Genomic DNA, 15,865 nt, shown 5'->3' on the forward strand with positions numbered 1-15,865 from the left:
CTCTGAGCCTGCTTCACGTCCTCTTCCCCTAATGCAGTGCCTTGCATGTACGGGTCTGGTACCTTTTGTTGAACAGCCAGCTTCCCGTTCTTTCTGTTGTGAACTTTCTCTAGTGACAGGAGCGGCCCCTTCTTGCCATCCGGGCAGAGCACGGCCTGTAGTCACACTGCCGCAGCTTTCCGTGCAACTTGGGGAAGTTATTTGGCCTCTCCAAGCTTTAGTTCCTCGCTGTTAGTGGAATTAGAAATCACCCCTGTCGGGGCTCCTGGGTGGCTCAGTTGGTTAAGTGTCTGACTCTTGATTTTGGCTCAGGTCATGATCTCAGGGTTCATGGGTTTGAGCCCCATGTTGGGCTCTGCGTGGACAGCATGGAGCCTGCTGTAGATTCTGTGTCTCCCTCTCTCTCTGCTCCTCCTCCACTCTCTCTTTCAAAAATAAACATAAAAAAAAAAAGAAAGAAAACCTCACTGTTTAAAAAGAAGAAAGAAAGAAACCACCACTGTCTCAGAGTGTGACTGAGAGTCACATGAGTTAACCGACAAGGAAGGGCATGACAGTAAGCTGTGCTCTAAGCGCAGCGACTACCCTAATGATGGTGATGGTGATGGTGATGCCATTGTCTGGGCTCCCAGCACGAGAGCCAAGTCAGAAGGTGACTTCCGTTAGGCCATAAGCAAGTGTGAGCATGACTGTCTAGACCTGGGGGTGTTTTTTGTTTTAAGACTAAATCATTGTTTGTCATTGTAGCTCCTCTTTGGCTTAACAGAGTTGAAAATACTCTGCCGTTCCTTACTGAAGTTACACGTGGCCCTGTGTGAATTCAGTTGCTCAGCTCGCCCTTCTCTTGCTAGACTGTGTTCGTTATGACTGAGAAACCTTTATTCCCCTTTTCAGTTATGGTGTTGGTCCTGCCACAATGGATGTGCCCTTTTGAAAATGTCACCACTGCCCAAAAAAGAACAAGATGATGGCATCTCACAAGTCCAGAAGAGCTTCTTGGATGGGTCAGTACTGTTCTGCATTTTGTGACTGGTTGGCTTGGGTTCTTATTTTTCCCAGAAGGAGGGGAACAGATCTCAGGAGTGTGTTCACTCATGTCTACCTGCCAGTAGCTTAATGCTCAGGAGCACTGTGGAGAGTGGTCCTTTTTAATATGTTTGAAAGGACAGGCACCCGGCTGGCTCGATCAGTAGAGGATGCAACTCTTTTTTTTTTTTTTAATGTTTTTTATTTATTTCTAGGAGAGAGAGACAGCGTGAGCAGGGGAGGGTCAGAGAGAGAGGGAGTCACAGACTGAAACAGGCTCCAGGCTCTGAGCTGGCAGTCAGCACAGAGCCCGATGCAGGGCTCGAACCTATGAACCGTGAGATCATGACCTAAGCGAAAGTCGGCCGCTTAACCGACTAAGCCACCCAGGCGCCCCTAGAGGATGCAACTCTTGATCTTCGGCTCATGAGTTTGAGCCCCACGTTAGGTATAGAGATTACTAAAAAATAAAAAAGCTAAAAATACAGAATTTTGAACACAATCGTTATGAATGTCAACTGCAGGGGCATCTGGCTGGCTCAGAAGAGCTTGCAACTTTTGATCTCAGGATCATGAGTCCAAGCCCCAGGTTGGGTGTGGAAATTACTTAAATAAATAAAACTTAAAAAAAAAAAGAATGTCAACTGCATTGTTTTTAGAGCTGCGTATCAAGGTATTTGGGGGGAGGGCACGATGGCTGTCGTGTTGACAGTAGTCAGATCTAGGTCATGGCCAATGTCACTGCCCTTTAATACATGTTCCACATGCTCTCATGTCCACCCTGATGACTAGGAACAGCAGTCCTGTGGTAGGTAGTTTGTTGGAGAGGATTAAATGGTAGGATACCTACATATACAAATCTTGCCACAGCTAAGTGCTCAGGAAAAATAAGCTGTTTCTAATTCACTTCTGCTCTTCTAATCTCCTGTTACTTTTTGATACCTAGAATTTATAAGACCATCCACAGGCCACCCTATGAAATTGTTAAAACTGAAGACTTGTCGAGCAGCTTCCTGTCCCTGCAGGACATCCAGACTGCCTACTTTAAATTCAAGCAGCTGTTTCTCATAGGTGAGGAAAATGCTGAACAAAAGCTCTCTGTCAAATAGGGAAAGGTATGCCACGTGGATCAGGTGACAGTTGGTACCTTTCCCCTGGTCTCTGTATGTACCAGAGGCTCATGACCATGAGGGTTGATGTCATGGACTGGAGGGGCGGGGAGCCGAGGGGCCACTGTCATTGCCACGTTTACCACCCCTCCCCCCATTTTCCTCCAGGCTTTTACCCCACTGCCCCTTCTCATGGCTGGGGACACAGGCGCACCCCTCCTCTGCACCTCGTTTCTCCTTCCCCAGCTCACTGGTTGCCCAGTGGTGTACACAGGGGCTGCTCCCTTTAAAAGTCGTGGAATCGTGCAATACCTGTGTTCACTGGCTCACTCATGGTGATTTATAAAGTGGATGATTGGTTTGTTTTCCTTAGTGGCTTATTGAATGGACCACCTACCCCCACCACCCCAAGTGAAAATATCTTTTTTTCCTTCTGCTTAAGCAGAAGTGTACAAAGTAGGAAATGAAATACGCCCATCCTGGCCACCCCCACCTGTCTGCCCAGGCTGCTTACTAGGAACAATTAGGACCTGAATCATATTTAACCAGCCCAGTTGTTCATGAATTCTCGTTCTTCAGTGAGTCTGAATTACCGTCTGAGATTTGTCACACTTACAGGTGATTTTTCCTAACTTGGACTTTCTAGCCTAGCAAAGTCTAATTTAGGATTCATTCATTCATTCAACTGACATTTGCTGATTTTCCATTATATGCGCCGAATGTGGATGCATTGCAGTACAGATGAATACGAGTAAATAGCCATGTCTACCTCTAACTAGATTTAGAGGAAAATCGAGGAATTAGAGGAATACACTGCCCTCGATTTTGGGCTTTTTTTGTTTTTGTTTTTGCAGATCTTCAGTTTTGGGTACTCTGCACATTCAGAGAAACTTCTCTAGTAATAAACAATACACAGGATCCTTCTAAGTATAGTCTTCACTGTGCTAGTTGGTTCAGGACTGTATTCTACACTTTCCTTCTCACCACCCAGGACTTGCAGAGAGGTGTCTGCCTTGTTGATTGGAGGTTGCAGCTTGGACCCGTATTAGATGTCCGTGAAACGCGGGGCTCTCTATATCAGAAGTGGATGGGGGGTATGGTGTAGGAGTGTGCAAGGAAGATGTGTTTGTGTATTTAGGATTTCAGCAGAAACCAAGTCTCCCCCTTTGGGCTCCCTGGCATCAGGAGGTATCCTGTCGCCTTCCATTGCTAGGACAGTGTAGCCTGGGTGTTGACTGTTTCTGCCTAAAACATGTTACTCTCCTTGTTGAGTGAGTCACAAAGTGGACCGTGGCTTTATATAAATACTGTGGGGCACTTTTTATTTGAACAAAAGAAATCCATTTTTGACTGCCACCCCCTTCCAGGGGCTTCAAATGGTTCAAACATCATTCCAGCTGAAGTCTGGAAGTGTCCTTTCTGAGTGGAGAGCTGCGCTTGGATTTGAGTAGCACAGAGTTTTGGTGGCAGACATGTAAGAGAACAAAAACTTGACTTCCTTGCTCTTTTTTCTTTTTTCAGATAATAGTACCGAATTTTGGGACACAGATATAAAATGGTTTTCTCTGTTGGAAAGTAGCAGCTGGCTTGACATAATCAGGTATTTCAAAGCCATCATTTTGCTCATGAATTTTATAGCTCTCTGATTCAAAGGAGTAACGCAAATTGACAAATAATTGAACTGTTTTACATGTCACTGTTAGATGTTCTTACATATGTTCTATTCACGGCTCAGCTGGGTTTTACATTTTTATTTATTATTTCTATGCACATTTGATCTGAATTTGTAGACCTGCTACTTGCTCACAGAGATCCCTCTAGACTATATATAGACTAGGTGTGGAGAAACCACAGAGTAGGGGGCGTGGCAACCCGCNGTGCGGGCCTCCAAGGAGGGAACAGGAAGAAGGAGGGGTGATGCTGACTTTTTACTGAATACCCTTTTTTTTTTTTAAATTTTTTTTAACATTTTATTTATTTCTCAGAGAGAGAGACAGTGTGAGCAGGGGAGAGTCAGAGAGAGAGGGAGACACAGAATCCGAAACAGGCTCCAGGCTCTGAGCTAGCTGTCAGCACAGAGCCTGATGCAGCCTCGAACCCACAAACCGCAAGATCATGACCTGAGCCAAAGTCGGCAGCCCAACCAACTGAGCCACCCAGGCGCCCCTACTGAATACCTTTTTGAATTACGTGTCTCCTTTGTATGTAACCTATTTAAAAATGATTAACGTCAGTTTTTCATAATTTCATGATTCATGTCAATTAGGCATTTGGGTTTAGGTTGAGATTCCCAGAGACGGAATTATTGTGTTCCCTTCCCTACCTCATATTTTGAACAGCTCCTCTCTGTTGCTGTTAATAGAGGAGAGGGCGAAGGGAGGCACAGAAGAGAAATGATCAGGGTGCGAGAAGAGCCCGCCCCTAGGATACTTGGGAGGAAAGAGAAGAACTCCTCTCTCTACCTGGCCCCCCATCTCTCAGTTCTACCAGGGAAGTTTGGGGCAAGGCCTCAGCCCTCCAAACACGTGTTAGCGCATCCGTTCTGGAGAGCCTGCTACACATCCCGTGGTTTGAATTGCACACAGTGAAAAACGTCACCCGGAAAAGCACCCTTCTTCATGTGGGGTGGGCAGAGAAGGTTGGGCGTCCCTCCCCAGATGAAGCGCCGTCCAGGGAGGGCACCCCTGCAGGCGGGGAGCAGTGTATGTGAAGCTCCTCGTTACAAGCAGGGGAAGGTCAACCCTGAAGATCAGGAATAGTGTGTATGGAAAGAGACAAAAGGGATTTCTGGGCCTGCTGGATCTTTTCAGCCACACGTTGGGCAGGGGACCTTGAATTAGACAATGTGGGCGTGCAGCACAGTTTCCGATGTGGGCATTTGTGGGTCTTACTAGGACTTTCCGGCCGGCCTTAGGCATGAGTTCTCAATAGGAGGTTGTGGTTTAGAAATCATCTAGAAACATTTTGACATCGATTTTGGGATTCCCTTGTGAAAATTTTCAGTTTCTAATTGGCAAATCAGTGTCTTGCGGTACATGAGTAGTGTAAATGGTAACTTCTTTTCTGGAGGATTTCAAGTGAAAAAACAAATGAGATTGTCTCAGTCTTTAGTTTTCCATCTCTGAATTTCTCATGGTTTAGATACCTCATTGTTTTTGATACAACCTCAGAAACTAATGCCCCTTTTTCTTGTCTCTCTCCAATGTAGACGTTGCCTGAAAAAAGCAATAGAGATCACAGAATGTCTAGAAGCACAAAATGTGAACGTTCTTCTTTTAGGTAATACATTTAAAGTTCAAAGAGTGGTTTTCATTTCCCTTGACTCGTGATTCAGTTTCTGCATCTACAGCTTTATGTAATTGGAATTGTCTTATAAAAGGAGCGAGCTAGTGTAGAAATCTTTCCCATTCTTTTCTACCCTGACCTTGGAATCCTTTGTGTTTGATTTCAGTGTTACAGTTTAAAAATAAATCCTTCATTTTGAACTTGGCAGACTTCTTTGCAGCCCAAGAAGGAATTGTTTGGTATCTTCAGCAAAGCTCACATTTCCTAATGCTTTGGATTTTGTTTTATATTCACTCAACTTGGTTAAAGTTAAAATCTTTTGATAATCCTTTTTATATAAAGAAATCCATGAATGGTTTGATTGTTATTTTTATACCTTTGTGTTTGACAGTCTTGTGCAGTTGCTATAGAAACTTTGTGGGTCACGATTTCCTTTTCTTCAGTGGGCTTAACTTGCTGTACATGCAGACAGGACATAAGCATTCAGAATGTATAAGAACAGGCGCAAACTGCTTTTATGTAAAGGTTGTTGCTGGAGTTGGTTAGACCTCAGCAAAAATACGATATTTGCTGTTTAGAATCTTTCAGGCTTCTTGTAGCTGTGCACTCCAGTTCAGTAGATCATCTCATGCTTTCATACCCTCAAGCTTTTACCATGGCTCCGATGCACTCCATGACTGCTGAAGTTGAGCCTCTGTGGGCGGGCTGGAAATCTGTCCGCCTGGGGCTTCTGTACTTGATGCTGGCTCACTGACTTGGATTTTTTGACATTGACTGAGTGCCTACCATGTGCGGAGCTCTATACTTCTGCCTTCTAGAAGTTCACAGCCTAATGAGAGGGTTGGCCTGAGCACGTTATTGAAAAAGACCTCACCACCAGTGACAGGACAGAGTACTGAGGAACTAAGGCGTGCAGTGGGGGACGGAGAAAGATGGGAATCTGAGAGGAGGAAGTTCTCAGGCCAGACTGTACTAGTCAGGGTTGCACAGAACATCTGAATCTTTGGCTGAGATGTGAGAAGTCACTCGGTCCCAGATGGATGACTGGGTTGTTTCCCCTGAAATCTCATTTTCTAGACCCTCTTCCTGTTACCCACAGGTGTACTATTAACAGCCTTCAGAGGCAAGAAGGAAGATTCCCTTAAAAATGAAATTTATTTCAAAAACTGATAGCACTCCAAAGACAAAACTCTGTTTCTTTTGAAGCCGTGTGTCCCCGTAGTTTAGATTTGTCTCCCTGGAGGAGGAGAAGAAGCACCAGCGTAAGCCTGGACCGTGTGCCTCATGGTTCCATGGTCAGAATGAAAGGGCTTTACCAGCGGAGACACCCCCTACTTAGAACTGATAGGTTTCTCTCGCTGCACCGATATGAGCCCCGTCCTCCTTGTGGGCATTTGTAAACAGCAGCTTGAGTTGCACTTCTTTTTGAAAAGGGGAAACCACGGGGATGTAGACCTTAACTTTTAGGATCTGAAAACTCTAAGGCAAATGCATGGACACAAATGTCTGCTTTTATTTGCGGTGAGTCACGAATGCCGAACACGCTGAATGGCGTTGTCATCGCATGGGTCTTGTCCGGTGCGCTCCGGAGGTGGGCATGTGGACACAGATCAAGGGGCATTTCTCCTCCAGGCGAGGCAGGGAGAAGCAGGCACCTCTCTGCTCTCAGAGATGGGAAGAGCTATGGAGCTGGGAACAAGGGAGTCCACAAATATTAAACTTCCTCCCAAGCAGAGGGAGCAGAGGAGAGGAGCTGAGAGGGGAGGGGATTCTGAGGAGCAGCTGAGCCTTGGAACAGTGAGCCCAGTGATGGAGCCTTTGACACGACAGCTGGAGGAGTTTTGAACTTGGGCTGTGAACACCAGCAGGTCGCCGTCACGTGTATGGCTCCGCCCTCATTGTGCGGCATGCCGGGACGCCCGTACGCAGACAGCAAATTTGGTATGTGCTTAATGCCAGCATATGCCGGGCCCTGTACGGGCACTGGCCGGAAGCAGTTTGTCTCCGTCTGAACACTGCCTGTTTTCCCCATTGGCCCTCGCCTTCAGGGAAGTAGACCTTGACTGTCAGTAGCCAGCACAGTTTGGTTTTGGGAACCCCAGTGTTAACTGTGCAAATGTGAGCACTCTTTGCAGCTTCCTAATACTCCATACTCTCCTGCCTCTTTGCACTGCCGCTGGGTCCCCTCCTAGAGGAGAATGCTTCCGACCTCTGCTGCCTCCTTTCCTCTCTGGTGCAAGTGATGATGGACCCCCACTGTAGAACCAGGATTGGTTTCCAGAGCCTCGTCCAAAAGGAGTGGATCATGGGTGGGCACTCTTTCTTGGATCGCTGCAACCATCTACGTCAGAGTGACAAAGAGGAGGTGAGTGTCCTCGCTGGAGAAGCGCCTGGTCTTTAATACCTGTCTTCAGATGTCAGGTCAGTGCTTGCAAAGTACACGCTGATGGGCTTGTTAGGAAGGCCAAGTTCAGCTCGCTGTTGGCTCTGAATGCTTTAAACAGTATTGAAACCCTTCCCAGAGGAAAGGGATATTAGTAAGTGTGCTCAGCGCCTTCTTTCTGAATTGTGTGTGCCAGGGTGGATATGTATTTCATGACGGGAATAACATTGACTTATAAAACTTAAAAATTAACTCAGAGAGACTCCAACAGCTCTGCTGACTTATTCTTTGCAAAAACACAAAACAAAACAAAACGAAAGAATATTCCCCATAATAACACAAAGTCAATTTTCCCTTGCATGTAAGTCTTTTCAGAATAAAGCATGAGGTTATGTTAATGCCGCCCCTCACCAGGACCTCATGGTGAGTAGCGTGCTGTGCACGTGACCTCTTCTGCGTCTGGCTGTGTGGATTGCATTGCAGTTGATCTGGCCCCCACGTTGTAGTCTAGTCTCAGCTGTGCTATGCATACCCCTTTGGCCGCATTAATGACTGCTGAAGGGAAAATGAAGGTGGGCAAACTTTCTTTAATGAAGTCACCTCGCTGGGACGCTGTGTATAAGGCAACTTCAGCGGGGCGCGCGGACTGGGATTTGGAGATTGGAACTGGCCTGGGTTGAAGAGTGCAACCAACTTCGGCTGCGCCCCCGGTACGGGGAGTTTACACCCTCAAANTTTTACAAAAAACTATTAAAAAAAAAAAAATTAAAAAAAAAAAAAAAAATGAAGTCACCTCAAAGCTCCGTGTGCCAGGAGTGTGACTCATGGTTCTCCTACCGCAGATCCTGAGCGTGTCTGGGCTGGGGAGCAGCGTGGCGCAGCGTGCTGTGGGAATAGAGAGCCATGCTCCTGCCCGCAAGGTCTTAGCGTGTTTCTGGAAGACTCCAGCTTCTCTCGCCAGGCCGTGAGGTTTCTTTCAGGCCTGGTGTCTGCTCATCTGTGTCCCATCTAGCTGAATGGAAATCACCATTTTCAGCCTCAGAATGGACTTTGCCTTTCTGAGGAACTTTGCAAGGTTGATGGGACTCAAATAACGTGACGGGCAGAGAGAGCAGACACTACATGGGAAAGAGTATGTTTTGGATATCTTGCAAAGATGAGGGCTGACGGACCATGTCGGGTAGGAGCATGAGTCCAGGAGCAGATCCAGTCTGATCTGCTTTCACACAGCCTTTGGAGAAGTCATCCAAATGTTCTGAGCCCATTTTCCTGACTGTTTAGTAAGGTTCAGATATTTTCCACTCTATTTAATGATACACTGAGCAGAAAATGAGGTGTGAAATAAAGTTCTTATATAAGCGTTTCTTAGCATCTCCACAACGACATACTGAAGTTGTTGGGGGGAGGGGTTCTTCAAAATGTGGCCATTTAAAAAAAATGTTTATTTATTTATTTATGAGAGAGAGAGAGTGAGCAGGGAAGGGGCAGAGAGGGAGAGAGAAGGAGGGAGAGAGAGGATCCCAAGCAGGCTCTGTGCAGTCAGTGAAGAGCCTGATGGGGGCTCGATTTCACGAACCATGAGATCATGGCCTGAGCTGAAATCAAGAGTCAGACACTTAACTGACTGAGCCACCCAGGTGCCCCTCAACTCCTGTCTCTCTTCTTCTGAGCTGTGTGAGGTCTCGACAGCCTCCATAAGGGAGACACTTGTCCTACCCACCTGACAGCTTTGACAATGACTCAGAAGGATAAACACTGTGTGAATGATGAAGTGCCCTAGAAAACTATCCCTTCCAATAAAGGGCTTGCCTCCGGGTAGCTAGTAAAGGAGGCTATCAGTTAAAAGAAATCTGTACATATGTGGAAAAAAAGGTTAGAAACTCCCCTTCACTGCTTCTGCCGTCTTTCTCACCCTCTTTCTCTTCTGCATCCTCAGCCTGTGGGGGTGAAGAAGGGAACACTGACAGAATTCAACATGGTGGAGTAGAGTTTTTTGGTAATACAGTATACTAATGTGAAGAATGGAATTCTTTCCAGGGGAAAGACAGTTTTGCTTTAATTGGGGTTCAGAGAGTTCCCTGTCATCAAAATCAGTTGCAAATGCTCATCTGTCAGTGCTTGGTCAGTAATGAGATTTTACATATTTCATCCTAAAATGTCTTCCGTACAGATCAGTACTGCCAAATACTGACCCGAATCCATAGGCCTGTGACTTTAATGGAGCATATTCATAGAGTGGAGTGGGATGGAGTCCACGTGTTTCCCAGAGAATACAGTGCTCAGAAGTGGTTTTTCCACACCTCTGTCCCCTGAACTCGGGACAGCTGGCCTTGGACTTGTAGTGCCTGCTCAGTAACGCGTATCTTGTTTTCACATAGGTTCCTGTGTTCCTGCTTTTCCTAGATTGTGTGTGGCAGCTGGTGCACCAGCACCCCCCAGCATTTGATTTCACAGAGACTTACCTGACTGTGTTGTCAGATAGCCTGTACATACCAATTTTTAGCACCTTCTTCTTCAATTCGCCTCATCAGAAAGATAACGTGGTAAGAGTCCCTCTTAGGAACCTGTGTCTTACAGCAGCCCTGATCCATGAGTTACTGCAGTAGGTTTGATGGTAAAAATATTTATGGACCACTAACTATACACTGGGCCCTGTCTTGAGTGCCTTCTGAGTATTGACAATTGTCACAGCAGCCTGTGGGGTGTGGGTTCTCATCCCTGAGGAGCCAAGGCACTGAGAGGATGGGGAACTGGCCCAAGGCCACACTGGGAGCAAGTATTGGAGCTGAGGAATTAGGCGGAATGAAAAGCCGCCCTTTGTAAAGCTGGTCAGCCTTCTCGTCCACTTGCCTGGTGCCTGGAGTTACTCTGGCGACAGTGGAAACGAGGCAGAGCTGGGAAGCCGGGCTTTTACTTTCCGTCTTACACCCTTGTCATCTCTCCTGGGGCCTTGCTTCTGGGGGTTTTGCTTTCTAACCAAGCTCAGTGCCTCTGGCCGGCTTTCCCTCGGCCCCGCCTTGCTTGAGCTGCCCTCCAGGAGCAGTTTAGCAAATTCCTCAGTGAACTGGGGGCACAGGACCTGGGCTTCTAGTCCCACCGCCCCAGTTTCAGATCCCAGCCGGTCGCTCACCAGCTTCCTGACCCTCAGGCAGTTCACTTCAGCTTTCTGAGCCTTGGTTTCCTCAAATATAAATCGTGAGGAATAGTGACCTCACAGGGTTGGTGTGAAAGTGCACATCTGTGGCTGGCATGTGGCCCACTGGAAAACAAGGTGACCTCCTTCCCCCTCCCTTCCCACCCGGTGTCTTAAATGAATAGCCACTGAAGGCCGCAGCCTTTAAAAACAAGGAACTGGTGAGTGTTGGGTCTCAGGGCAGAGGCGCCCTTTCTGGCGCCCCTCAGCACCATGTGCCTGCGCTCCCCCACCCTCCCTGGAAGCCGTCCTGACCTGTGCTTGTTTTGGCAGGGCAGGGAAAGCCAGGATGCACAAAGCAAGCCTTTGAACCTGCTCGCCGTGTGGGATTGGTCTGTACAGTTTGAACCCAAAGCCCAGATGTTGCTCAAAAACCCTCTTTATGTGGAAAAGCCAAAACTGGACAAAGGCCAGCGGAAAGGAATGCGTTTCAAAGTAAGATGTCCACGTGTCTAACCCCCTTCATCTGCCCAGAATCCCTACCGGTGGCAGGAAAAAGTTACATATGGATCCTGTAAGTCTGAAGAGTCACGATCCGTGGCAGGCAAACCTCAGGGCCCATGAGAATCATTTGCTTTTAGCAAATCAGCCTTTGCTCTGATGAGAGATGACCATTTGCTGAATGTCACCAGGGATGTTCCTGCCAAGACCGTTGTACTGCATGGGAGCGTGTGAACCCTCTCTCTACCCAAGTGTGGTTAGCAGGGTAAAAGAGGCATTGATTGTGGGATTTGCTCGGCCTGTACCGGTTCATGTCTTCAGTAGCAAGACCTTTCCCGAAGAGATGTATCTATGATTTTTTCTGTTAAGGGCTGTCCATTCTCCCCACTGTATTGATGTGCAAAAGTAGCCACAGATAGCACATAAGCAAATAGGCATGGCTGTGTTCCAGGATTTACAGAAATAGGCACCAGCCCAGATTTGGCCGTGGGCTGTCGTTTGTTGACCCATGCTGTAAATCACGAGTGTCAAATAATATGGATATCCTTTCAGATACATGTTCCTGATTGTAGTTATTAAAATCCCATAGTTCCCTAGATGGCAAACGATTTCTGTGGCATTTCCTAGTTCTTTCTCCTGGCCTGGAGCTTCCCCCCACCAGACCCGACGAAAGGGAACGTGGTGGTGGTGAATCCCAAGTCATTGTGTGTGTCTGCCTTCCCCGCTGCCCTACTTCTGATCCCATCTGCTCTCCAGGGAGCCTGGCCAGTCCTGGTGCGGGAGGTGCTCCATTCTAAGAGGTTTGGGGGCCGGGTGAGCCACAGCCCGCACTTGCAGAAGATGCAGCCGCTGGACAACTTAGAACTGTTGCTTTGCTCTTTCGAGGGGCCTCAGGGCCAGGGTGGACGTTTCCCCTCCTGGTTCAGTCTCTTTCCTGCCAGCTGGACCAGAACTGCCCTGAGCTCCACAACAGCTTGGCCAGAGGTCAGTTTTTCCTCAGTGTGCTGTGCCCCCTGGTGGCTGCATGCACACTCGTCACCTGTTCGGGATCACAAAACTGCCTGGGCCCGAGGGGCAGGGGACCTCAGAGACAGCCAGGGCCTGATCCCTTACTGTGCATGGGAGGAAACCGAAGCTCCCCTTTGCAAGACTGGATTTCACTTCTGTACTCATACCTGGTTTGTCCGAGTGTCCCTTCTTGTAGCTAGGAGCAGATGGCCTGGGCTCTAGGAGCTGACTGGAGCGGCAGGTGTGGGCCAAAGCTAAAGCGGAGCTGGGGTTGGACCACATGGAGCTTTGAAGCTTTTGGGTTAGGACACCACGTGTTGGGCTCGGGGCCCCTTGTTGAGCTGCATGGGGAGGCGACCTTGGAGAAGTTCTGTAGAAATGTGAGAGGCCTTGGCTGCCCGGCCCGAAGGCACTGCTTGTGAACACCACACGAGGCTGCGGGGCCAGCTCGAGTGTGCGCTGTCACCCTCGGCCCTCAGCCCTGACCGGGCGCACTCCCAGCTTGCCCTTCTTGAGCCCTCTGTTCCCTTAGGGGTTGAGAGAAAGGGGTCTCGAGACAAGTGGAGTTCTGTTAGAGCGCCGCCTCTGGAGCCAGGCTGAGTTTTGTGAAGCCACCTTTAGCGCTTTGTAGCCGGGGTCTTCGTGGATTACTTAACCGCTGTGCTTAGTTTCTCGTGTGTAAAACGGGGCGACAACAGTGGCTGTGAGGATCGGCCCAGTCCATGCGTGTGAAGCACCGAGCACAGAACCTGACCTGGACGGCAGGAAACACTCGGTGGCTGTGAGCTTCCTCCTGCCGTCAGCAGTCCCCTGTGTGGACGGACTGTCCTTGATCCCCGGGGAGGAGGCCAGGCCGCTCTGCTGCCCACAGCTGCAGAGTCAGAAGTCCTGGTCAGCTCTGAGTTGTGGCATTGTGGATGGGTTTGCTTTTCTTCTCACGTGTTCATTATTATTCTGTGTTCCGCAATAAGGAATACTCTTTTTCCCAGAGAAGACCCACTGGCAGGAGTATGTTAGAGAGTCAGAGCTAGCCTGCCCTGAAAGCTGTGGCCTGTTCGTATTTCAAACACACACCCCAGGAGCAGAAGGGCTGGGGAGAAACAGCCTCTCCCCACCTTGCTAACCTCTCCGTGGGTCTACGGGGTTCTTTGTAACCCTTTGACCTCTTTACCTGTCTTCACGGCCCCTTCCCACCGCTCCTCGGGGTCGGTCCCCTTGCTCTGGCTGCAGGTAGAGTTAGGAAGGAAATGATGTACATGCTCTCACAATTTTTACCCCGTGCAGCATGTCAGGCAAGAACACCTGGCCAGCTCAGCCACTTCCTCAAATTCCTTTTGCTCCCACCTGTCTCCCTGTCCAAAAGAATCTTTATGACATAGGCTTAAACTCCCACTGGCTGCCTGACAATGTACAGATGTAGTTCATTAGAGCGACAGGCTCTTCAGGTAGTTGGCACCACTTCCTCACAGGTGTGCAATATCGATCTCAAAGAGGAAGCACTGTGCGCTCTTCAAAAACTGAATAGGACTGACATCCAGACCGGCCTGAATCAGCAGCCTGTCCCGAGTTAAGCTTGTTCTTCAGAAGTGCCTTAGGGCTCCTGCACCTGGGGAAGGGGGTAGAGCGCCTCCCTCTCTGTCACAGCTCCTCTTTCTGCACAGCTCCCTGCGTGCCCGCTTTCACCCATTTGTTGATAAACACGATGTGTATCTAAACATTTGCATCATGGAATAAACAAGAACCACCTCCCCCACCCCCGTGTTATTGCTTTTTAATGGCTTTCTAGTCTCATGGCAGTTCTGATTTCTCATGGTTGTAACTACTGTCAGGCTAACCAGAAATTTTTTTGTGTTTTCTCTCAAAGCATCAACGACAGCTTTCTTTGCCACTCACCCAGTCTAAATCATCTCCCAAAAGAGGATTTTTCAGGGAAGAAACCGATCATTTAATTAAAAACCTTCTGGGCAAGAGAATTAGCAAATTAATTAACTCTTCTGATGAGCTGCAAGACAACTTCCGAGAGTTCTATGACAGCTGGCACAGCAAGCCCACCGACTACCATGGTCTGTTGTTGCCTCACATTGAGGGGCCAGAAATCAAAGTGTGGGCTCAGCGCTACTTGCGTTGGATTCCAGAAGCCCAAATCCTGGGCGGGGGCAGAGCAGCCACCATGAACAAACTCTTGGAAATGATGGAGGAAGTAGAGCGCTTGCAAGAGAAAATTGATGCGAGACCCCACAGCCGGGAGGCATTCCCGACAGAGGCCCCCTCGTTGGTGAGGAGCTCGGCCCGCCTGTCGTCCCTGTTTCCTTTCGCTCTGCTGCAGCGACATCCCTCTAAGCCGGTCTTGCCCACCAGTGGCTGGAAAGCTCTGGGTGATGAAGAAGATCTGGCCAAACGAGAAGACGAGTTTGTGGATCTAGGGGACGTGTGATTCGTCCACTCAGTGATTGTGAAAGAGGAACATTGAAGGTTGGGACAGGAGTCCGCCACGTTTGATCTCCGGATTAGCGGCTCACACTTACTGCTGAGAAGGTGGGAGGGGGTGGGGGNAGCTGGTTCTCATGTTTTTTTCATACTCCTGAAAGACTATGCAATTAAAGCCGTATCTCTAGTATTATTAATTGGAAGGAGTTACTACTTGACCTGTCACAGAACCGTGGCCATTGTCTGATGCATAAGTATTATATAGAACCTGCAGTGGCTCGTTTACTACTAAAAAGGGCTTTGGTCAGACACTCTTGGACTCGATACTTGCTTCAGATCTTTTCTGTGCCAAGATAATTTACCCAGTCATGGGGAACAGTAAGTGTCTCTCTACCCGTCTTAGCTTGGAGAAAGTGCAGCTGTATGTGATGTGTGTGTGGCAAATTGAAAGACTCACTTAGAGGTGTTAAGAGTATGGCATTCCTTTAAACCATAGCATTTTTCCTTTCTTTATCTTCTTGCCTGAGAAAAGCTGGGGAAGTTCCACCCAGATCACCCATCCTGACATTTCCGACCATCCCCCATTGTGCATAGACTTTGTCACTTTGTGTGGGGTTGGTGGGCTAGCCAGGCAACCACACCGCCTTTTTTGTGTGCTGACAGCTCCCAGGTGTCTCTCTGTCCATCGGTACCTCTTGCTGCCATCCCTCCGTGCCCGCCACCATGGGACATGTAGTCCAGCATCTTGCTGCTGAACCTGTTGGTTAAACTGGGGGAATCCCTTTGGTTTGCCTGAAGGAGCTTCCATTCTTTCGGAGCCTCTTAGTGTTTGAAAGTAATTGCTTTGCCTTTTTCTAACAGTGTGCTGAGGCTTGGGAACGCTCATGACCTCCACAGCAGCCCTCACAGACACGAGCAGGATCACTGTTGAACGTGGCTTTCATAGGGAAGCGACTGAGCATACATAGGAGAAGCAGTGGCTATCATATAGTA

General features: G+C 48.3%; 1 protein-coding gene across 2 annotated transcripts in view; it reads left to right on the forward strand.

Annotated features, from left to right (window-relative positions):
- MTMR12 (myotubularin related protein 12) overlaps nt 1-14,997 on the forward strand; it is a 67,281-nt gene extending 52,284 nt beyond the window's left edge. The window contains exons 9-17 of one of the 2 annotated variants that reach the window (XM_077755835.1): nt 895-1,004; nt 1,973-2,097; nt 3,657-3,735; nt 5,344-5,414; nt 7,613-7,785; nt 10,182-10,346; nt 11,270-11,431; nt 12,323-12,421; nt 14,310-14,997. In XM_077755835.1, coding sequence (XP_077611961.1) covers nt 895-1,004; nt 1,973-2,097; nt 3,657-3,735; nt 5,344-5,414; nt 7,613-7,785; nt 10,182-10,346; nt 11,270-11,431; nt 12,323-12,421; nt 14,310-14,879 — 1,554 coding nt within the window. In that variant the 3' untranslated portion in view covers nt 14,880-14,997. The remainder of the gene's footprint in view (nt 1-894; nt 1,005-1,972; nt 2,098-3,656; nt 3,736-5,343; nt 5,415-7,612; nt 7,786-10,181; nt 10,347-11,269; nt 11,432-12,322; nt 12,422-14,309) is intronic. The other variant, XM_077755834.1, reaches the window with a different exon arrangement.
- Nucleotides 14,998-15,865: the final 868 nt, after the last annotated feature.

This window comes from Crocuta crocuta, unplaced genomic scaffold, assembly GCF_008692635.1.
Source record: "Crocuta crocuta isolate KB4526 unplaced genomic scaffold, BGI_CrCroc_1.0 scaffold222, whole genome shotgun sequence".
Classification (NCBI taxonomy): domain Eukaryota; kingdom Metazoa; phylum Chordata; class Mammalia; order Carnivora; family Hyaenidae; genus Crocuta; species Crocuta crocuta.